The 25,476-nt window shown below is 42.4% G+C and overlaps 1 protein-coding gene and 1 pseudogene across 1 annotated transcript; one reads left to right on the top strand and one right to left on the bottom strand.

The window, feature by feature from the left end:
- Positions 1–191: 191 nt before the first annotated feature.
- On the top strand, positions 192–17,033 carry LOC137286446 (MOXD1 homolog 1-like). Its single transcript, XM_067818317.1, has 9 exons — positions 192–432; positions 5,329–5,521; positions 5,944–6,076; positions 7,058–7,165; positions 8,574–8,750; positions 9,469–9,629; positions 9,892–10,135; positions 12,989–13,085; positions 15,111–17,033. The coding sequence occupies exons 1-9, from the start codon at positions 347–349 to the stop codon at positions 16,024–16,026; spliced, it is 2,115 nt and encodes a 704-aa protein (XP_067674418.1). The 5' UTR covers positions 192–346; the 3' UTR covers positions 16,027–17,033.
- A 3,245-nt stretch (positions 17,034–20,278) lies between these two features.
- Positions 20,279–25,315, bottom strand: LOC137287755 (uncharacterized; annotated as a pseudogene).
- Between the last annotated feature and the right edge of the window lie 161 nt (positions 25,316–25,476).

Raw genomic sequence — 25,476 nt, 5'->3', positions numbered from 1 at the left:
TTAATGACTCTCCTTTTCTGGGGTGGTGGGATAGCCCTGTGGTTTAAGCGTTCGCTCGTAAGCCGAAAACCCGAGTCACCGCATGGACACAATGTTTGAAGTCCATTTCTGGTGTCCTCCACCGTGATGTTGCTGGAATATTGCTGAGAGCGACATAACAGTGACCTCATTCATTCGTTTAACTCTGTCTTATGAAGATTCAGGCTAGCTGCAGCAGGCCCCTTTACAAACACACACATCCAGTTATCCTACTGCACAATAACCAAGCCGTATCCTGTAGTCAAAAAGTATGTCGTGATCTCTTTGACTAAGACAGATCACGTGAAGTCACGGTCTGTTTGACGAGATGTTCTTACCTACTGCTACTGAGCCTCACGTCATTAAAACCGACGTGCCTTCAACCATGCTGGATGCACTTCTTCTCTCGTCCAGGTAGGGCGCCATTTACCTTACTTTACTGCTTTACTGTTAAGAAGGAAGGGTAACAAGTAAAATCTTTTCACAGCACAGAAACACTGACATGACATTGTGCTGTTTTGAAGATAAGCGCTTACATAATGAATATCACTACCGTATGAAGATGGATTCGTCATGGTCAGTCAAGACACCTGCTGCGTTTAGACACGATTAGGCTACGATAGGAACGATTCGGATATTTTTTTAAATTGTAACTCATATCATAAAGCGACACGTGAAGGTCCCGGGTTAGAATAGGCCTTCAGCAACCCATGCTTGCCAGACTCGATTATTTACAGACCGCCGCCATATAGCTTGAATATTGCTGAGGGCGACGTAAAACCTAACTCACGCACACTATAAAGCGTGACAGATCACAGATCCAAACCGTGGTGATCCCAAGTGATCGCCATGATCGTGAGGCATATTGATAATCGTTTCAAGATATTATAAACATGTTTAATAATTCGCCACGATCGTGCCGATGTTTTAGCCATCGTTCGATAACGTAGTAGACTATGAGCATCAGAACAAATCGTATAAGAGCGTGGAAAAGCGTGAAAAGGCGCACTGGAGCGTAACGGGATGATCGTAATATACTCGCCCAAAAAAGAAAGTGTGCATTGAAGAAATTGATCAAACTCCCCCTCCCCCCAAAAAATTCGTATGTGTAAAAAATGTTGACCTGTTCATGGATAAGTTATGTTGAAGACAAAAACGTTTTTCTCCGTTAAAATTGCGGTAACGTTAAATGACATACTGCCCGTTTGCAAAAAGGCATGTTTTGCACGTGGAGAGAGTGAAAATTCATGCAGCAGTGTGAAACCTTGGGTATTTCAACACAAAAGTAAGATCTTCCTATCGTTCACATTTAAACTTGCGCTGCTGTTAAAACGACTCCAATTTAGCATGCTAAGATTGATAAATCAACGTCTCCTTGCCCTGGGTATGATTAGAGCTGGCAGAACACACAGAGAGGTTGCCCAGCATTTCAACTGCCACCGTAACACTGTAGACAGGCAAGTCCATTGACATGCACAACATGTTGACGTTAGACACCGACCCCACTCCGGGAGACCCCGAGTTACCACCCCTGCACAAGACCGGTATATCCGTGTCACCCATCTGCGGAACTGGCAACAAACGGCAACGACGTCAACCAGGAACATCCCTAACCTGAGACGGATACATCCTCAGACAGTAATCAACCGGCTGAGAGAATACGGCTTACGTCCTCGGAGACCTGCAATACGTCCAATTTTGACTTTACGTCATCATTGTGCTCGTCTGCAGTGGTGTAGACAACATCCCAGGCATCCCCTACACTGGTGGCGACGTGTTTTATTCACAGATGAATGTCTTTTATCATCAGACGTACAGACGTGGAAACGAACGCTAAGCAGATCCATGTGTCGTGGAGCGAAAGCGTTATGGGGGAGGATCTCTCATGGTGTGGGGTGGTATCACTGCCCGTAACAGAACAGAGCTGGTCATTGATGGCAACCTCAATGCAGCCAGATATCGTGATGAAGTGCTTGCACCTGTTGTTCCCCCGTTTCTGCAACGTCACGGCCCCGGCGTCATTCTACAGCAGGACAGCGCCCGACCCCACGCAGTTCAACTCATTCAACTTTAGAAGATAGCTCACATTATGCTTATTACAGAGCTTTCAAGACTTTACTCCAACCAGAAATTTATTTATCAATACTCACGACGGAAACTTTAAAGAAACATTTCATTAAATATCGACTAGGTTTATTAGACCTTGTCGAAAATAAGGGAAGAAAGGTGACCATTGCAAAATCGCAACGAATTTGTCAGTTATGCAATATAGAAACAGAGAATGAAATTCACTTTGTGTTCGTCTGTCCATTTTATAGTGACCTTCGAAAGAAATATATTAAAGATCATTTGATAAAGATGCCACCATCGCAAGCTTTCGCATATGTTTTAACTGCTAAGAACGAATCTCAAATATTAAACCTTTCACTATACATTAAACGTGCATTAGTTAAAAGAAAAGAATTGCTTAAAGAACGTGTTACTCCCTGTGCGTAACTTTTTGTTATATTCATACTCTCTTGTATATGGGCCGGAGGCCTTTTGAACAATAAATCTTTTGACTTTGACTTTGACCCCACGCAGCTCGTGTTGTTCAACAGTATCTGCAGCAACAACAAGTGGTTGTTCTTCCCTGGCTCGCAAATTCGCCCGATATCTCACCCATTGAGCACGTATGGGACGAAATGAAACGTCAGCTACTCCGGCTTCCCCGTGCACCGTCAGCGCTTATGGAACTCCAAAGACAGCTTATCAGAATATGGAACAACATCCCACAACACTACCATGCTAACCTGTTCGCTTTCATGAGGCGTAGATGCACAGAAGCAGTCGATGCAGATGGAGGTCATACCAGATATTGAGTGTGATTTTTGTGTTTGACCCCTAGTGTGTTTGACTCTCCATGGCACCAAGAATATTCCTCTTGGCGTAATGACATTTGAGTTGATCACAAATTGATTGATCTGTGATTTAATGAAATTTCCATGAAAAAAAATGATACATTATTTTTAAGTGTTATTTTTTAGCATGCATCCTTTCTTTTTTGGAAGAGTATATATCGTAATAACAATAATCAAATGTTTATTTCTATTGTACCACGATTTTGCCAAGATGTACTACGATCTATAAAGATCGCTGTACATAATCTATCTCGATATAATACTCAACGCATTTCTATGAGCGTTTTAACACGCCTATTACAATAACCTTCCATAATCTATCATGATCTCTTAGGATCTGTTACGCTCCCTGGTGCTGAGACATGTTCTAGTGCGCTTTGTGTGTTTACTCATAAATTGTGCCACCCTGCCAGACGAAATACATTGCGATCCAGCCACAAGCCGTGTCACACTATCTTATCACAATTTTCATTGTAGTATATAGGAGATGTGACCAAACAAGGGCAAGGGGTCCACAATATCCTGTTTAATCGCACTTCTTTGTCTACAGTACATCTTCAGAGTTAAAGTTAGTAAATCTAAAATGGTCATACTAGAGGTCTTCAAAGCCATCATTTAGGTCCACAAAGTACTCAAGTGCACCCAAACTGACAAGGAGCGGAAGGAGGTTTCTAAAGGTTCTGAAAATTGCATACCAGGGAAGGTACAAAATTCGTGCAAGTGTCAGAGTGGCTTTACTGGTTCGTCCTGGCGGACATGTATAGAGACAGTCTTCTGTAACAAGACACACCAACGGCAGCTATTGTATAAAAACGACATTCGTTGAATACCTAAGAGAGTGATATGGATCTGTCCCCGCTGTGATGGTGTATCTTCACGGTAGAGAACACACGTCTGTGCAAGTTATGTGAACCTGATGGTTTATGTTCACATTCTATAAAAAGCAAGACACACTTGTGATCGGGCCATTAAGCACATGGCGAGCAGTTTTACTTCTTTCTTAAACTGCGGAATCGAAGAACGGATACGGAATAGAGTGTTCCTTTTTGAATAATACATCTTGAAGACCAGCAAATACAGCAAGATCAGGACATGGAAGAAAGCGTAACCACAACTAGAAGGCGGAAATCAAGGCAAGTGTGAGGGAGGAATGCTTGACGAGAAAACATGACCTCGGACTCAGTTATTGACAGGCCTCCACAAGGAAGATCCGAGAATTTCGACCGACTTGTTCCAATACATGGTGAAGAATTTAACCCCTCAACTTGAGAAAAGACCACATTCACTAAAGAACCACTCAGAAGCTGAGAACAAGCCGGGACCATACAAGTGCCGGACGCAAGATTGTCTGCCACTGCGGGTACAAAATTCGTGCGAGTGTCAGGGTGGCTTAACACTATCACTGAGTGATTCAGCAAACCCCAGCTGCCTGACCTATATGCATTCAGCTGTGGCGGGATATGGGTACATTTCTAAAAACAGTATTACTGAAACAGTGAAACACATTTAACTCAGTGTTGTTGTTTGTTTACATGTTGCTTGGCGCTTCACTCCAGCACACTTCCAAGGACATTACGGCGATTTGTACATCTGTATATTCATTGATTTCTGTCTCATACGGCTGACTTCTGTCTCCTTAAGAGGAGCGTTCCTTATCACGGATTTCTCTTGATGAAGGTGATCTCTACATCAAGGATCTCTCTTCATAACGTTGATGGTTCATCACAGGAACTAAAGCACATGTTGCAGTAATGACTACGTGTGAAGGATCTCTGCTTATGAAGTTGATCTCTCTATTAAGGAACTCACTTTACCATGGATCTACCTCCTTTGTCACAGGTCTCTCTCAAGCAAGGAGCTTTCTTCACCACGGATGTATCCACCAATATCACAGATCTCTCTCTATCGGGAAGCACTCTCTACCATGGATCTATCCACCCGTATCTCACATCTCTCTGTATCGAATACCTCCCTTTACAATGGATCTAACCCCTGTGTCCACCAATATCACGGATCTCTCTCTACCATGAGCACAGATCTATCCACCAGTATCTCTCTCTACCGAGGACTCCTCTCTACAATGTATTCTTCAACTCCTCTGCACCACAGATCTCTTGTCATAGACATTAAATTTATCTGTCATGAATCTTTGACTCTCGATCCACATGTTCTGTTAGATCATTACAGGTGAACCCTTCATGGAAGAAGATCTTCGATCTAGTCCAGTGGTCGAAGCGTACGCTCGTCACGTCTAAGACCCGTGTTCGATTCCCGATATGGGTACAATGTGTCAAGTCCATTTCTGGAGTTCCCCGCCGTGATATCACTGGAATATTGCTAAACGCGACATAAACGTAAACTCACTCACTCACTCACTGTTATGTACATTATATCATGCGACCTGTTTCAGATGGACTTTATTTCTCGTGACACTGCTGCACACGGCCTCTGGGTACTTTGACTACCAGCCTAAAATACCCAACGGTAACAATGTCCCCAGTCCTTGCAAAGCTGGGGAGACGTGGCCAGGCGTGGGGCACAAACTGATGTCCGGGGGCGGTGCCAGGAACGCTTTCGGACAGGACTTTGCAGACAGCGGCAGGGTGAGATCTTCGTGCAACAACAGGCATTTGTTATGAAAATGTTGTAGGCTAATAATATGTTTGGTGTGTCGACAGTGAATCAGGTATAGTCAGTTCATCTCCCCACCGTCAACATTTTATCTGGAAGTTTCAACTCTCCATGCCTGAACCCATCCAGAGTTATCTAATGTTAAATATCTTTTACTACAACTGGTATAGTCCACAGCACAAAACGCTGATTAAACATACAAAGTACTATTACATATGGTACCCAATGCACAGATTGAAAATACAAAATAGTATAACCATATACAAACCAGATTCAACAATATGTTGTCTGATTGTTTCCAAGAATTTATGACACACTTGTAAAATGGGTGATTGCACGACTCCTATAAACAAACAATTATAAACAAGTTGGAAATGGGTTCTTTTTCACTCAGGAATGGACCAGAGCGTTGTGCGAAAAGGATTCCGATGGTGACGGATGGACAAATGGCCAAGAGCTGGGTGACCCCAACTGTACCTGGTCCCAGGGGACGACTAACTCCACGGGTTCACCGCTATCCCATCCAGGTGAGTGTCAGAAAGCTAAAGAAGGCATTAAGCTCAGATACAAAATAAACAGTCCAACAACTTAAATAGTTAATAGACATGTTCCGCGCGACATGGCCTATCATTGCCAGATATATGATAGCTGGGATTTAATCAAACAGACAATACAAAACCCCATGCATGGCCCGCCTTCATTCGCCTGTCGTTATAGTTAAAAACACACATACCAAAATGTTAAAGCTTGTGTGTAGGTTACTCACCGATCTTGGACTGTTTATCAGGAATTCGTCAGGAATGGCAGTTTTCTTCCTTTCTATTTGCCTTCTTTATCAACGACATTGTTGATTCTCTATCCGTTGATGGGCAGAGGGGTATCAATATACCTAGTTGAGTTGTCCATCCAATTGTTTGGTGATGATATTGCGCTTTTCGATTTTACAATTAAAGGTTTGCAAAAGAGGCTAGATAAGCTAGTTTCGTATTGTAACAAGTAGAAATTGAAAATTGATAATGATAAAAGCAAATTTATTGTATTCAACAAGGCTGGTCGGCTGAGACATTAATTCCTCTTGAATGGACAGTGGCTTGAGAATTGTTGCGTCATACAAATACTATAGTTTGGCATGAAATGCATGTGGGCGGTTTTTGGTAAATATCTCTTCATCCAATGATCGTATCGATCTCAAACTTTGTGAGTGGATGTTTTGTCAGACATGTAAGTGTCAACAAAATAATCAGCAGAGCGCAGACTGCCTGCAGAGGGAGGGAGCCAATGACCTGTAACAGCGGCAGCGTACTGCTCTTGCATCAGTTTCAATCACGTATGAGGCTCTCTCTCTCTCTCTCTCTCTCTCTCTCTCTCTCTCTCTCTCTCTCTCTCTCTCTCTCTCTCTCTCTCTCTCTCTCTCTCTCTCTCTCTCTCTCTCTCTCTCTCTCTCTCTCTCTCTCTCTCTCTCACCACTATCCTTATTCTCATTACCGCATTCCTTCCACTGTTCCTAGGTGTTTGTGACCCCTGGACCGACCCTAGGTGTCTGGCCAGAGACGAGAGCTGGGTACTGCCAGCCTGTCAGAATTCGGAATTCACTTGTAACGGCATCAATGACGTCAGTACGTATCCATCACATTGCATGGGAGAGTGGTTTTACGCCGCACTCAGCAACATTCGAGTCTGGACCAAACAATCCAGTGGTCAATAGCAGGAGTACTGATCTCCTGATATGATGACATGTATCAACTAAGTCAGCAAGTGTCACCAACCGCTTTACGATAAGCATGGGTTTATTTTATAAATTCGCACCCGTGAAGGTCGGGTTTAGAATATTGGCCTTCAGTAACGCATGTTTGTCGCGACTAATAGGATCAGGTGGTCAGACTATCCGACTTGGTTGACACGTCATCGGTTCCCAGTTGCGCAGATCGATCATCATGCTGTTGATCACTGGATTGTCTAGACCCGACTCGATTATTTACAAATCGCAGGAATATTGCTGAGTGCGGGATAAAACTGAACTCCCTCACACATATAGTCGCCTGTCATAGTGATCTTCCAACTGGTAGAAATGGATGAGAAACGTACTCATAAGAGTGGATATGACACACGTCCCCTGCTATTTCATCCAGGGAATACGTTTAGTTTTACGCCGCTTTTACCAGTATTTCGGCAATATCACGGAGGTGAACATCAGAAATGGACTTCATTCATTGTACCAATGTGGCGAATCGAGCCTGGGTTCTTTTTTTCGTGACGAGCGAAAGCTTTAATCACTTGGCTACCATACCACCCATGACTTCATTTGGGATGTTCATAAGTTCCGTGAGTTTGCGTGAACTCTCCGCCAATGCAAGTGACATGTGTGGTAATCGGCACACAACACTCCCGGGAACGTGACTTGCCGATATGATAGGGGTAAATTATTGTCTTATATTGTTCACTAACAATCCAATCGCTGATATGCTTTACGTCGACGATTGTCAAAGGACAGAAGGTCAAATGAAAAGTTGAGCAACATGTCCTTTTTAGGAACATCCCTCTGTCACACACACATACATACGTTCTCTGAAAAGGAGCTGTTTCCTTTGTATCCACGCACCCCGTGAGTATTCCGTGTAGGAATAATTGTCGTCAGCCACCAATGCTTGCCGCAAGAGACTAGATATGACACGTGGTCAGACTCACCCTTGGTAGAGTGCAGTTCGTGATAATGTCATTCACCAGATTGTCTGGTCTAGGATTTTCTTATCACAGAGAATGAAGCACATTTCCGGTGTCCCCAGGCGTGATCTGTATGGACTATTGTTCAAGGCGACGTAAGACCACACTCATTAATTCACTCACGCATCACAGAGCGGTATCATAAAGCTGGAATATAGCGGTATTTTACTCAAACAAACGATATTGGTATTCGAAAGCCGCATTAACATGCTCACATACCCTCGCCGTGCATCCGGTAAATGATTCCGGAATTACGTTGCTTCAGTACACGCTGTTTAACTTTATCTGTTCTTTCCTGACTAGACGTGAAAAAAATGGATCTGAAGTTACCCAGGACTGTTGTGCCTGCAGCAGAAACTACCTATATGTGTCAGATCTTCTCCATTCCCAACGACACAGACTACCACATCATTGCCACCCAGCCCCTCATCGACAACGTCAACATCATGCACCACGCCATCGTCTTCGGCTGCACTAAAGGTAACCGTAAAGTCTACAATGGTAATCCGTCTGTTTAAATCTGTACACATCCGCCTGAACATTAGCCACCCATCCCTACTGTGCACATCCGCTCTAACATTAGACACCAACCCCGACTATGGACATCCACTCTAACATTAGACACCCATCCCGACTGTGGACATCAACTCTCACATGAGACACCAATCCCGACTGTGGACATCCACACTCACATTAGACAAGCGTCCTGACTGTAGACATCCGCTCTAACATTAGACACCCATCCCGACTGTGGACATCCGTCCTGTCTGTGGACATCCACCCCAACCCTTGACGCCCGCCACAATTGTATACCCATTGTACTCCCATCTGTAGACATTCTGGTTGCAAACAGATCCAATGAAGACTTGCTATTAGAATCATGTGATTCACTTTGTCCAAGGGTGAGTGAGTGTGTTTAGCTTTACGCAGCACTCAGTAATATTCCAGTTATATGGCAGCGATCTGTAAACAATCCAGTCATCAACGGTATCGACCAGCGCAAGTGGGCTCCGATGACATGTGCCAACCAAGTCAGCGAGCCTGTCCACAATATCCCGTTAGTCGCCTCTCACGAGGATGACTGAAGTCCCAAAATTCTAACCCGGACCTCCATGGGTTGCAAGAAGTATAATGTAAGATGTACAGATTGTAACATGTTGGGTATGATGAAACCACCGGACGCTGTGGGATCTTTCAGATGAAGCTGCAACCTCCCACCCTTATCCGTGTGGTATGCTGCCGGGTTTGAGTTGTAATGCCATCGTTAGCCTCTGGTCACTGGGAAACAATGGTGATTGTAAACACGAGAATGTGGGAATCAGGTTTGGGATGAACGGCTTTAAGAAGTTAGCTCTTCAGGTAAGTTGCACACTTGAGATAGACAGAGAGAGTTCGGGAAAGACACTCATGCGTGAGTCAATAACATTTATATTTTCACCCAAGCTGTCTATACCTCTCTAAAAAATAACGATAAGCGAGTGCAGCATGAATTAAACTTTGATGATGTTACTGTTGTCGCGACCAGAAATGTTTGTGTCATGCGGCCCCAGCTTTTCAAAGGTATACCAACATATGTCAACATCTTGTCAAAATATTTCTGACTCATTCGCTCTTCTCAAAGGTGCACTGGAACAATCCAGAGAAGAGAAGTGACTATTTCGACCAATCAGGAATGAGGATCTACTACACCCCGAACCTGCGACCTTACGATGCAGGTATCCTGACCACTGGTCAAGACGCACTGCTGATCCCACCTGGAGAAATAAGTGTGAAGGCTCATTCTACCGTTCCGAGTGCCTGTACTAGCCGCTTCTTTACAGGGACAATATATGTGACAGCTGTACTGAACCATATGCATTACCTAGGTATGTACTTTCAGTCTAAGTATACGTAGGCTCAGTATTATATATTACACTGCTATACTGAGTACAACCACCGGCAAACTGTTGCGCAAATGGGGTTGCGCAGCATAGAGAATATGACCAGTCTTCTTATACTTGTTTGCGAGCGAAGCTTCAGTTCGCAAAATATTTTACATGTCGAAATAACATATCGCCCCCATCGAAGGTACGCTCTCATTTACTCACTTGGTTGTGCTCACATATTTCCAACCTCATATTTGATAATTACTCACGTAAAATATATTTTATTCAACATTTTAAGCCCAACTTGGTATTCAAATCGTTCTTCGCCGCCATTAGCCCCGCCACCTTCCGGTTGAACGGACTGACGGTACAAGAATAAGCAAAATTAAAAAAAGAAATACCTTATTGCCTAATTTTTCACGAACCTGTTGGGGTTTATTTGTCTTTTCTATCGTCGTTTTTGTTTCGTAACACATTGTAACAAAACTTCATGTCTACTTCTTGGCTTCATCAATCAAGCTCTCAGCCAACACAGTGATTCCAACCAAGCAGTCTAAGTAAACGCAGGCTCAGTATTATTTATTACACTGCTATACTAAATACAACCACCGTCCAACTGTGGCGCAAATGGGTTGCGCAGCATACAGAAATTGACGTGTCTTCTTACATGCGAGCGAAGCGAGCAAAGTTTGGCAACGTAATTTCCTTGCTTCGATTCAAAAATTATTTTCCATGTCAATTATTCCATATGGAATACGTACAGTTACCTCCCTTGCTTCATCCACCCATTACGTCAGAAGTGTTTTATGTAGAATACATTTTACGAAAATTCTAACAATAGCGACGACAGATAAGACAAATAAACACCAACAGGTTCATGATGAAAGTAGGCAATGTGGAATTTCTTTTCAATTTCGACTTAACTCTTGTTCCATCACTCCGTTCAACCGGAAGCTGGCAGGGATAATGGAGGCGAAGAACGATCTGAATACCACAAGTGGCGTTAAAAATATTGAATAAAACATATTTCACGTGAGTAATTACTAAACATGGGGTAGAAAATGTGAGAGCACAGTCAAGTGAGGAAATGGCAGTGTACCTTTGATGGTGGCGATATTTCATTTTGGCATGAAAAATATTTTTCGATCCGAAGCGAGGAAAGTACGTTAACCTTTGCTCGCTTCGCTCGCATATAAGTAGACTTGTCATATTCTCTATGCTGCGCAACCCCATTTGCGCTACAGTTTGCCTGTGAGCCAAGATACCAGTGATATGCTGCATTTAATCACATATTGTGTGATACTTCTGCATTTCGCCACTTTCGACACTCACCATCTGTTAGGTCCTTGTGATATATTTTCACTGAACTTCGTCTCCGATCTCTGGTATTTATTTTGTCACATTTTGTGACAGGTGGCCGCATCCATTTTTATTTTTGTAGTTCGTCTACTAGTATTTTCCGACTAGTCCTTGGCCGTTCCGTTACAGTATATTCTACATAAACATATTTTGAGCGTAGTGGGCGAATGAAGCAGGGGAGGTAACTCTATAAGTACTCCATATGGAATAATAACCGATGTTCCTTCACTATGTTGAACCGGAAGCTGGCAGTGGAAATGGGGGCGAAGAACGATCTGACATACCACGTGTTGCCCTTAAAATGTTGAATAAAAATGTATTTGACGTGAGTAATTAATCACAATGGTCAGAAATCTGAGAGCACAACGCAGTGAAGAAATGGGTGTTTTCCTTTGATGGTGGAGATATTATATTTTGACATGAAAAATATTTTTCGAAAAGAAGTGAGGGAAGTGCGTTGGTAACCTTTGCTCGCTTCGCTCCCATATAAGAACACTGATCATATTCTCTATGCTGCACAACCCCATTTGCGCAACAGTTTGCCTGTGGTCCAACAGACCCCAGTTGTAGTAGACGGCGACTCCAAGGCTTCGAGGCAGCCTAGGGCGATGTTTTGATTGGCGGCACTCAGTCCAAGCATGATGATTTCAACTTTCCCAGGCAAAACAGAATTAAACACAACGTTTGCCTTTCATAGTGATCGATACCGCTGGCATTTCCAGTCTACCTGTTTGGGAAATGCATTAGAAACGTTGATGATGTTACCGTTGTCGGGACCAGAAATGTTTATGTCATGCGGCCGCAGCTTTTCAAAGATTTACCAACAGAGTCCAGCTTGTCAAAATATTTCTGACCTAGTTCTGGTGAATATTTCTTCAAACACTTCTAAAACAAGAGAAAACAATCGTCAAAGTAAAGGTAGCCTGAGCACCTGCTGAGATGCAATTTCTAAGAAGTAACATTATAACCCTGATTCTAGTTTGGAATTGCCTATGATATTGTGAGGGTGGCGGATGTCGGAGCTTCGAGTATTGTATTGTATGTTGTAGGACACATATTCATATGGATCACTTCCTTAAAACAATTGTTTATTATGAAACTGTACAGTTATTGTAAAATACACTAAATAGGACATCTACGTATTTGGTAGTGTACTTTGTAGTCGCTTATGTAACTAATTAGTTAATTATTTAAATTAAAAATTTATAGTAAAATTATGTGCATTTGACAAAAATGTGACTGACAAGATTCAGGAAAGCCATTGTAAACCTCGAGTGCGCTTTAGTTTTTATTGTGTAGGTTCATTAACTGTACATTAATTGTAATTATCCATCACTGACAGTGTATGTGTTAGAGAAAAGACTTCTCGGTTTTGGTAGACAATGTGAAACCATCGGTGTCAGTAAACTCTCCACCTTGTTTTCTCCTACACATATATCCCACTAACGGTTGAGAGTTGGTTAAGATAACTGCAATATTTGTTACTTTATGAAGGTGTTTCCCAAACTCTTGAGCTGTACAGGAATGGTGTGAAAGTCAGAGATCTTTCAGCTGATCCCAAATATAACTATGACAACCCTATAATCCACAGGTGAGTCATCACATCAAGGCAATTTATCTCATCTAATATTATAATATTTATTCTCCTAGATATATTCAAATCAGTGTATAAAATGTGCCTACTCGCAAGCCCTCTGTCTCAAGGGCGCTCGCGAGGGACGGTGGAGTAGTCTAGTGGTTAAAGCTTTCGCTCGTCACGCCGAAGACCCGGGTTCGATTCTCTACACGTGCATAACTTGTAAAAACCATTTCTAGTGTTCAACGATTTGCTATTGTAGAAACATTGCTAAAGGTGGCTTAAAACCCTTCTCACTCACTAACCACGGATATATCCACGAGAGAAGAAGGCTCTTTGTTCTGCATCTGTAGAAAATGTTCTCGCACCCACTTCCTTTCCACTAATGTTGGTGAAGAGAGTGCACACAATTGTGAATTCAACAGAGAGTTAAAAGTCACTTCATTCAGCCATGAATAAGTGTGGTTTTACGCCGCTTGTCAGCAATATTCCAGCAACATTACTGCGGAGAACACCAGAAATGCGCTTCACACATTGTGCTCATGTGGGAAATCAAACCTGGGTCTTAGGCGTAACGATCTATCTATCTATCTATCTATCTATCTATCTATCTATCTATCTATCTATCTATCTATCTATCTATCTATCTATCTATCTATCCATCCATCCATCCATCCATCCACCCATCCATCCATCCATCCATCTATCTATCTATCTATCTATTTTGAAGCAATTCCATGCTCCATGCTACTAGTGGCGAGTTGGGGTCCAACTGTCTCCTAGTCAGGCCTACCATACAAACGGTCAACAAATCCTCAAAACTGAACTCATAGACACCAAAACAGAACAAAAATTTTAAAGTTTTAAAAAAAAGACCCTGTAATGGAGATCTGATCGATTGAAATGGAAACAAAACTAACTTATCGGCTACAAGGGAGCCCTAGAACGGCCTATTGTAGGAAGCTTCATACCTATGTTCATACTTCTCAGTGTCACGCTTGCTAGTACCAGTTAGGCCAATATGGTGGTGCTTGCTCTGAAAAAAACCCCTACACCTTCACCTACCCCTACAACTACACCTACACCCACAACTTGAACTACACCTTCAACTACATCTACAACTACATCTACAACTACACCTTCACCTACACCTTCACCTATACGTACACCTTCATCTTCACCCTCAACCTTCACCTAAACCTACAACTACAACTACAACTACAACTACAACTACAACTACAACTACAACTACAACTACACCTACACCTACACCTATACCTTCATTTTCACCCTGAACCTACACCTACAACTACAACTAAAACTACAACTACATCTGCAACTGCAACTACAAATCCACCTATGACTACACCTACACCTTCATCTTCACCCTCAACCTTCACCCACACCTACAACCACAACCACAACTACAACCACACCTACACCTAAAAATTCACCTACACCTATAACTACAACGACACCTATACGCATACCTTCACCTACAAATACAACCACAACCAAACCAAACCATACCTACACCTACACCTACACCTACAACTACAACTACAACTACAACTACAACTACAACTACACCTTCACCTTCACCTTCACCTAAAAATATAACTTCACCTTCACATACACATACAACTACACTACACTACACTACACTACACTACACTACACTACACTACACTACACTACACTACACTACACTACACTACACTACACTACACTACACTACACTACACTACACTCCACTGCACTGCACTGCACTGCACTGCACTACAGCTACAACTACAGTAGGCCTGCACCTCCGCATCAGCGTGGCTTACTCTGACGTGGCCATAGAAGAAGAACTCTCACTGACGTCGGTTTACAAATATCAACCGTAATAATCATAAATATCATTAATGATTCACGTCACGATATGGCTGAAATATTGCCGATGTGACGATAAATATTAACTAACTCACTAAAGTTCGGTCGGAAGTAAAACAGAGTAAATGAAACTTTGAATTGTTCATGTGTAATGTATATCTGCAGATTCAAAGATCCCATTGAGATCCAACCTGGGGACGAACTGCAGACACGGTGTGAGTTCGAGTCTTCCAAGAAGTTAACGACAACAATACATGGCGACGCGACGTCCAACGAGATGTGCTACAGCTTCATCACCTACTACCCTCGACAACACGCCAAGAGATTATTCTTCAACAGTTTCCTGAGTATTCATTACTGTATGCTTGACATGCAGGACACATATGAAGGTTGTCCTTGGAAGGCAGCATTGTCGTTAACTGATCCCAAACTTCTGAGCCTGTATTTCCTCATCGACCAAAACTGTAACCTGTTCGAGAAGTGTTCGCCCTCATGTTACAACGCCATTCAGACGGCAAAGCAGCACAAGTGTTTGCAAGGTGACATGTGGAGGTTTCTGATGAGATCTCCTCCCATGGATAAGAGGACTGTCACGTTTCTGATGAAGTGGCGCTCGTGTCAGTGTGAAGACGCTGAACCCCCCTCGGCACCCCCAACAGCCCCCGACACGGTCGCCAAGCCGAACAACAGCACCTGTGACTGGGCCGGCTTAGATCCCGTATCTGTAGATAATCCACTCGGCGCCCTAATCCTCAACATCACTAGCAACTGTTTTACTACAGGCATCTGTCTCAAGGAGTGCGTGCAGCCTGTCATGGCTGCGAGGGAGCACAAGTGTTTCCAGGGCACGGAGTGGGAATATGGACGGCGCTATCTCTATGAAAGGTCCAACGTCACTAGTTTAGCAAAGTTTCTCTTGGGCTTTGAATCCTGTAACTGCGAAATATCTGCTACACCTACCCCGGCAACTACACCTGCTGCTACACCTCCTACCACGGGTGCATATTCATTTCAGTGTAGCCATCGCCACCTCGTTCTGGTAACGTTCATGTTTGTCTTCAGTAGTAGTTGTACTAGATAAACCATTTGGATAAATTTGATAACATGACCTACCCAGAATGCAGATATATCATCTAACAAGAACTCTATATCAGTTTGAAAGGCTATTTCCCTGAAGGTAACTTCAAGTTGACTTGAACAAGCATTGCTTCACACGGTTTGGCACTGTGTGTCAAAATGAAGCAGATGAGGTTGTCATGTTGTTTCTTTGTCAATCATTCGTATATGCTTACACTTCCTGTATGTTAAGAACAACTCTACATATGTCTACCTTGATATGATATCATATTTGTAGACTAACAACGAGCCTCTGAAATGAACATATTTTACAGATATAACAGTTCATAATCTATCTATCAATATAGCCCCGAGAGTTTCAGGTCTTAACAAGTAACAAGTTATATTTGGCTACCTCGAAATATCGAACCACATTTCCCTAATTTTCACTTATCTATGACTGTACTTATGTATGGAGTAATCTCTCACCCACAATAAAATGCACCAATTCATTAGAATGGTATAAATTTAAGTTATCAGAAAAAATGATAAAATTCCTCAATATTTCCTAGTTGGTGAAAGGAAGATAATTATTCTACACACTAAGTTATGACATTCATGTAGTTGTTTAGATGCTGATCTTTTCCGTGTCAATTTTCTGAAAGTAAGGCTTGCCTTTGTGGTGCTCTTGTGGAAGAAGCCAATCCATTCTTTCTAAAATGTCCATAGTATATCAGCTGTCGGTTTGATTTGACACAAGGCTTTGAAATCCTAAAAGTAAGTTTAGATAGTAAACCCATGCTGTACGGCAGTCTTAGTCTGACAAAAAAATATAAAAGAAAATATTTTAAGCCTCGTCCATAAATTCATTGTACTTGTTATAAGCGTTTCAATTAATGTGTAATGTATCTTGCCATGTTCCATTGTCCATTACATGTATTTTTCCATGTATCTGTCGGGAGAGGGCTTTAATAAGTTGAATAATATGTGCCCAATCCCTTTCAATGCTGAATAAAACAAACAAACAAACAACACTTCTTCATTTTCATCACCTGAAACTGAAATCTAGACTTGCCACATAATCTGGACTTGCCACATAAACTAGAGTTCCATGTGCTTTCTTGGTTGTACTTTTTCAGGGTCTGTATGACAGACTATTATGTTTGTTATTCGACCAGTTCAAGGGGCGGTAGGGTAGCCTAGTGGTTAAAGCGTTCGCTCGTCACCCCGAAAACCCGGTTCGATTCTCCACATGTGTGCAAGGTGTGAAGCCCATTTCTGTTGTCCCACACTGTCATACTGCTGGAATATTGTTAAAAGCGGCGTAAAACTAAACCCACTCACTCTCATCTCCGGAGAGATGTGCCTAGCTCTTTGTCTCGGTGCCTTTCTTTCTTTGTTTCTAGATGTCATCCAGTGCTCTGGCCATTTCTATTGACTTTCTCTGAAATTTTAATTGTGTGCAGTGATATCATATCATTTATGTCTTTTCATCAGGAACATGCATTACATGTTAGCTTCAAAATCTGTCATTAAACGATGATGGAATTATTATTTACTTTAAGAGTAAATTATGGTTTTAGTATTAAGGTTTCTAACTAACTGAGTCACAAGAAAGTGGCAATTTGTAGTGTCTTACTTTAAAACTGATAATTCTAACAGTATCTCTTAACTAAAATCATGAAATGTGTACATGTTTACGAAATGTAAAAGGAATGCAAGAATTCTGACCCAAAAGCTTCACTATTAATAACATACAGCGTTTTACGTTCATTTTCTCAAATTATTGTTGACGAATTATTGTAAAAGGCAATACCTTGTTACTACGGGCTGCTGGTGACGTGTCCAGTCCATACAGGGTTGAGCTCTTCATCAATATCAGTGTCATATAGGCGTGTCGCAGTCACTTACTCGCTTACTCGGCAGCTACAGAAATTATGCTTATTTACTCACTTACATAAAGGGTAAATAGAACCTCACTCACTCACTTTCTTACTCGGACACTCACTCACTCACTCCATCTTATTCGTAAGGACCAGCGACCCGTGAAGGTCCCGGGGTAGAATAGGCCTTCAAGAAACCTTGCTTACCATGAAAGGCGACTCTGTTTGTCGGAAGAGGAGACTAAGGGGATCGGGTGGTCAGGCTCGCTGACTTGGTTGACACATGTCATCGGTTCCAAATTGCGCAGATCGATGCTCGTGCTGTTGATCACTGGATTGTCTGGTCCAGACTCGATTATTTACAGACCGCCGCCAGATAGCTGGTATATAGCTGAGTGCGACGTAAAACTACACTCACGCACTCACTCAAAGGACAAGCGCGTTTAGTGTCCAGTGGCCTTTGTAAACAGTACAACAAACGTCAGCGGGTTTTACTTTGCGAGTTGTGAAGTCACTCAACAAAACTGTTGCGTGCATTTGGCTTCTTACTGGTCCAAAAGATATTTCTATTCTATTTGCTATGTACATATTCATGCATATGACAGCAGAGAAAACATTTTCTGGCTTCAGCAGAACTTATATCACAGTCAAGATTACAGGTCCAACCCATATGAGAAACACTAATCAGTAGCAGTTCCCACTCCCTCCGCCATGAGACAAACACTCTGATGGGGGATGCACTTTTGACCTGGCCAGAATATACAGACTGACCACAGACGATTGTCCACCAAGCGACTCGGACACGAATAGTCTTAGAACACTGATGACCACTGCAGTGGGAACGCAGAGGATTGCTGATGAGGTACTACTGATCTGGTGGTTTACATTTTGGAGGGATATGTTTTACTTTTCGCTAGGAAGACCTCTTCCCAGGTTTTCCTTGTCCTAACTTCATATGAACATCAACATTCAAATGATAGATGACTGTTTGAAATCAATTGGAACATATCTTTCAAGATTAAACTCACAATACTAATATTTTCCCAAACTGGATTAATATTGGAACCGCAGTTATGACATCCATGGGCAGACACACTGTACCGCGCGACCACCGGGCTATCGAAAGTTGAGGTGTTAAATAACAGTCATTAAATTGACTTAAGTTATTGTTATGTAATTTCATTAAATGATCATCTACATCGTAATTACCCATCATGGATGCTATATATGTTAGATAAAATACTTCTTCTTGTTTTTGGTAGACAATGTAAAACAATCGGGGTCGGGAAATCCCTCCCCCTCCGGTTTTACATTGTCTACCAAAAACTTCGGAGGCGGGTTTTCTCCTATACGTGGAACCTTTTCAGGATCATGGTTAGGAATGTAAAATATGTTAGTAGTATGTATATCTAGAATTATTGTGAACCAGCAATGCTGGACACTCGGAACATGAGCGTCAAAGCTACTTCTGTAACTTGCACCGGAATAAAGCTATTGTGGACCCACGTGTATCGTACATAGAGAAGACGAGACGTATCCCCTAGAAAAGGACATTTTACGGCGGATACTTGAGTGAGCCTAATGGGTGAAGCGTTCGCTCGTCACAACCAAGGCCGTTTACGGACCCTACATGGGTACAATATGTGTGAAGCTCATTTCTGGTGTTCCCCACCGTGATATTGCAGGAACCCAGACAGACAACGCATGGCTAGCATGGATTAGTACATCAGTCTATGGGGGAGCAGTATCTTTGTAGGATTTTATGCAAGTTCTGGTGAGATTGTAACACGTAGATGTCCCTTGCGTGAGATATATTTGATATTTTGCACAAAGTAAACAAGGAAATGTGCGGTATGTTACAAAATCAAATGACAAATGGTCAGACTTCACCACATTGTAGAGTATCCAACTTACTTGCTTTCAGTGGGATTGACACTTCCTCGTATACATCCCATTCTTTTCGGATAGGAACAGCTACCACTGCAGCGTGCAAGGGTGTAAGTTCAGAGCTAGTTCAGCACTTTGGTCGATGGAGATCTGAGTGTTACAAAACTTACATACGCATTCCATTTTTCACATAATATTAATGTAATAGTCTCTCTGGTTCATAAATAATCCTTTTGGCTTCATTGTGTACGGTCCATTCTTCTCCTTTGAGTGATCGCGTGTTTCAGTTTGGCTGGTCGGGTCCAGTTACCTAGCGAGAGTCAGTAACCAACGATGCCAACAGCTTGACAGCGACAACATGCTCTAGCTGGTGAGAGGAGGCATGCCATGGGCAGAACTACGGCAGATGGTGGACCGACAAGTGGCCAGGACGACCAGCTACCCCAAGGCCCTCGTCATTCACTTAGGGTCAAACGACCTAGGGCAAGTCACCACCTGCGAGCTGTTTCATGAGATTGAGCTGTCGATGCTCCGGATCCGCTCCCCAAGTCCATAATCATCTGGTCGGGCATGCTAGAGAGAGCAAGAGCTAAACTTAACAGGAGGGTTGACAACATGGTGCGTGGTGTTGGAGGTATACAGGTCCCGCATCACCAGTTCAACGCCAGAGACAGGGATCTGTATGCCTTCGACGGTGTACACCTGTCACGGAGAGGCATGGCTGTTTTTGCTAACAACATTGGTAAAACTTTGGACTTGATCCTTAACCGAGGAAAATCACCAGACTGAATGCTTAAACGTTTTCACCTTTTCCTTACGTTTATTTTCTCGAAAGAAGATGGTGGGTTTATCTACTGCATGGCCTGGGTGTGGGGTAGCACGTTCGTGCTTGTGACGGGGTGCTCGTGGGATGCTGTTATATTTGCCTGCACGTCTACATTTTGCACGGTTAGGGTCTTCTGCTTTATAGCAAGGATCAGGTATATCCACTCTGCTTTACAGCAGGTGACTAGGGTCTGCTTTACAGCAAACAGTTGGCTTGGCAACGGTAGTTGCCCTGGCTCAATATTCTTTTACATTCGGTGCCTGGCAGCGGTAGCGCAGTGGCAAGGGTTTCCTGGTAACGGTAGTTACTGCGGCAGCGGTAGCTTAAGTGCATTTTCATTGCTAATTCAACAGCCCCACACTCTAGGTCATTTAACCCACGTACGTCTTTGTCATTTCTGCCGCGTGCATAGTATCTCCTGTTATAATCGAGTCTGGACCAGACAAGCCAGTGATCAACAACATGAGCATTGATCTGCGCAAATGGGAACCGATGACATGTGTCAACCAAGTCAGAGAGCCTGACCACCCGATCAGGTTAGTCTCCTCTTACGACAAGCATATTCGCCTCTATATTACAAGTATGTTGTTGTATATTTATCATGCTGTAAATACCTCAGTTGGATGAATTGGATGAATGTCCCTAATCCCTTTCTTCGCTGAAAATAAAATGTTTAAATTAAATAAAAACAATAGTGTATTTGTATATACTTACTATACTTATCATCAGTTTCATTAACCATAGAACATACAAAACAAAACTCACAGAAACAAAGTGCATCTGGCACTGAAAATGTCTTTTTCGTTAGTTAAGTGTTGCCACCAGTCGTACGTCCTCTAGTACAAAAAGGCGTTTGGGAAATAAATGAAAATGAAACACATAATATTATATCATCGTAACAGTGTAGATCGATGCTCATGCTGTTAATCACTTTTACTGTCTGGTACAACTGGAATCATTTACAGAATATTGCTGAGAATGACGTAAAACTAAACTCACTCACTCACTATTCTTTGTCCGCGCGATGTATATTGCATCGAAAACAGAGCGTGAATGAATTATGTACAGTCAAATGGCAAATTATTTCATTGCCACGGTAGTATTGGTAACCAAGTGGGATATACTAAATTTCAAATGCTTTCAAAATCTTTTCAAAATCATGTACCTTTTGGTAAGGTTTCAAAACATGTTTGAAAGTAAATTTGTGTGAAGCCCATTTCTGTTGTCCCCCGCCTTGCTGGAATATTGTTAAAAGCTTAAAAAACAAACACTCACTGGAGTAAAGCGTACAAAAACAGCAAATGATGGCTGTTAGATTATCGTAATTGGTAGGTTCTTGTTTCAGCTATTTGGCATCGGTCCGTAAATAATCGAATCAGCACCAGACAATATTTTTTAATCCAGTGATCAACAGCACAATGACATGTGTCAACAAAGTCAGCTCGCCTGACCACCCGATCCCGTTACTCGCCTTTCACAATAAGCACTGAGTTACTGAAGTAGAATTCTAACCTGGATCTTCCCGGTCCCGTAATAGAGAATGTTTCCGTGTATTTGAAAACAACAACAACAAACAAAAACACGTATTGATGCGGATTCATATCGCAGTTGTCTTCAGGACGTGTCAACAATCATTATGTCGCATGGTTATAGAATCCAACCACCTTCCAACCTCCTGCTTAACATTCCGTCCACTTGACCATGGACACGGTTTCACAAGAAAATGTATTGTGTTGAGGTGTATTGTACCTTCTGACTATGTACGGATGACAGTCTTTTCCTCCAAAGGATCGTACTCTTCTGGCGTTGATAGGTTTCGTCTGTTCTAACAACGCAAACAGATAGAGTTGATTCAACCTTGATGTCATGGGTAGAAGCCAGTCATACACCTCGTCACCGGAAGTGATGTCAGTACCCCGAATGTTGATGACCATCCAGTGGATGTAGGAGTCCTGTTCTGTTTGTCCCAGTTCTGGGGTTGGGTCGAACATCAACAGTATCTACATCTTGTCTGAAACAAAGAGCATTTGTTCACATGTGTTTAAAGACTGGGGTAAAAAGGACAGCCCTGGGCAACCAAGAAATGACATTTTCTTAACCTTGACTCCGTCTGACGTCATGAATGAATCATGAATGATTAGTAAATAAGATTGCTTTCTAAGAAGACAAACACTCATAGATAGTCCGCAGAGCTAAAAGAGTAAACACAAATGTTTGAGGATAGCAATGAATATAACAAACAAAATTGTTAACCGATGGTGATGTATATCATAGCTGCATATCTTGTGGACATTACGTTTCCGGTGTTTGGGAAATTCCATTCATCGCCTTAATGTTTTGGTCAAACCAAAAGATCAAGTGTAGACAGTATAACTGCCTTCATTACCGAATGAGCCAGGAAAAGCTTTGAAAGAAAGAGCATATCTTTTGACAACGTTCGTAATTTTTTTGACAGGGCAAATTTTGAAGTGTTTACTCTTTTCTGGGCCGCAGTTTATTACACTGATTTCAATGTGGTATTTGTATTTAACCTGAAGGTTATCTTCAGAAACATCCTATCCCATCCCAAAATTTGTGGCGGTCTGAGTTCACTCACTTCTCAGTGTGACTGATGGTGGTTGATCTCTGATCTCCAGGGGAACCAGGCTGGCTTGTGGGGGCATCCGAGTCTCCACGGCTCTCAACAGATCCATGTTCCGGTAATCTACAGTGACGTTTACAGGACTGGAACAGAGAAATTGATTAAAAACCGATACCCTATTACAGCCATACTGAAATAAGACAGATACGTATATTTCGTATTTCGTGAAGGTTATCTTCAGAAAAATCCTATCCCATCCCAAAATTTGTGGCGGTCTGAGTTCACTCACCTCTCAGTGTGATTGATGGGGGTTGATCTCTGATCTCCAGGGGAGCCAGGCTGGCTTGTGGGGGCATCCGGGTCTCCACGGCTCCCAACAGATCCATGTTCCGGTAATCTACAGTGACGTTTACAGGACTGGAACAGAGAAATTGATTAAAGACCGATACCCCATTACAGCCATACTGAAATAAGACAGATACGTATATTTCGTATCAAATTAAATCAGCAGGGTATTGGTATAAATTATCATGTGTCATCACTGAATGGTAGTATATGAGCCCTTGGCTATTCCCTATACACAGATGACCACAAGAACATTTGAGAATGCCTTTAAAAATAATGCACCTAAAATACAATGACTTTGACCCTAACATAGAGAACATTGCTCGCTGGGTTAATAACTCCGCATAGCGAAGACGGGACCTGAGATTTCCATCGTGTGTAATGTAATACAGGGACTGCAAACAGTACGCTCGATCTGTGCCTTATGAAGAAGACAAGAATAGATTCACCTTTACTGATAGGTGGTTCTGCATGATTCGTACGTTATAGCAGGGGCCGTGAAGGTGACGTCAGTGGAAACGCTGAGATCAAGACACTCCGGAAGAGACGGCAGCCCACCTCTCTCCTGGATGTAGCTGCTCAACCCTGGATGAAAACTTACTATTATAATACCAGCATTTCATTTTTTAGCGAAAATGATTAGCAATATCATCCAATCTTTGATATAATACACCGCTGGTATCAGCTATTGTCGGTATTATTTTATCTTCTTGACCCGTGAGGGTCCCAGGGTAGACGTATTGGAGAAAACACGCCTCCGAGGTTTTGGTAGACAATGTAAACCCGGAGGTTTTACCTTGTCTACCAAAACCGAAGAGAAATGTTTTCTCTAACATATATACCGTCAATTGTGGGTACTTACAATGTAGATGATCATTTACTGAAGCTACGTAACAATAACTGAAGCGCGCGTAAAATCAATTTAATGACCGTAACTATAAGTAGATAATTTACCCCCTCCACGTTCGTCGACCCTCTGGCCTGTGCGGTAGAGCGTCTGCTTACGGATGAAAGAAAAGTGGCTCCCATCCCGTTTCGGAAAACCTTTCTATTGCGACTTTAATCATGAACGATAGTTTTCAATTGATTTCAAACACTCATGTATCAATTGAATGCTGATGTTCACATAAAGTTAGGAAAAATAAACCCTGGGAAGCGGTCTTACTAACGAAAAGTAAAACCTGTCCCTCCAAAAAAAAAACCTCAAATGCGGTTATTCTGGGAAAACAAGAGATGACCTAATATAGTGAGAAGCACACTTTAGGTTTATATTAGGCCTTCAGCAACCCATCCTCGCCATGTCGTAAGAGGCGACTAACGGGATCGGGTGGTCAGGCTCGCTGATTTGGTTGACACATGTCATCGGTTCCCAGTTGCGCAGATCGATGTTCATGTTGTTGATCACTGGATTGTCGATTTTATAGCTGGAATATTGCTGTATTGAATACTGCTGTAAACCCTCACTCACTCACTCATCTTCCTTGGGATTCACTATATAGAAAGGGATATTGCCCATTCCCAGTCTATTAGATCTGGACTGTGTTATGAGCGAAAGAACAAATGGCGGTGAGTAGGGAGTTTAGATATTGCATGCTTGCATTTTTCATTCCATTACGGCGAAATAACTAAATGATGACATTTTCAAGTTAACAGATAGATTTCTTCACTACTTACACTGCCCACAATAGACTGGACATCTGTTCATAAATCCAACTGACCGGATGAGGACAGCAGCGTACTCATCCGTTGTTGTCATGACGATGTTGGTCTCATATGACAGTGCTGTAACCATGAACACACAATATGCGACCTACTAGCTTTATAAACTTCAGGATGGTGCACAACAGAGATTGAGTACTGGGCCCCCATGATGTTTTGAGCTATATTTTAACATTTACTCGCATGCTATCACTCCCTTTGATAGTCCCCTTTTAGCCAGGCATTGGGGTAGCC

The sequence above is a fragment of the Haliotis asinina genome, chromosome 6 (genome assembly GCF_037392515.1).
Source record: "Haliotis asinina isolate JCU_RB_2024 chromosome 6, JCU_Hal_asi_v2, whole genome shotgun sequence".
NCBI classification, from domain to species: Eukaryota; Metazoa; Mollusca; class Gastropoda; order Lepetellida; family Haliotidae; genus Haliotis; species Haliotis asinina.
This window is presented reverse-complemented; position numbering and strand designations above follow the sequence as displayed.

Coding starts and splice junctions, on each gene's coding strand:
- LOC137286446 (XM_067818317.1), top strand. CDS start 347: ATGTTCTTACCTACTGCTACTGAGCCTCACGTCATTAAAACCGACGTG. Junction 6,077..7,057: donor TTCACCGCTATCCCATCCAG/GTGAGTGTCAGA, acceptor CACTGTTCCTAG/GTGTTTGTGACCCCTGGACC. Junction 9,630..9,891: donor TTAAGAAGTTAGCTCTTCAG/GTAAGTTGCACA, acceptor CTCTTCTCAAAG/GTGCACTGGAACAATCCAGA.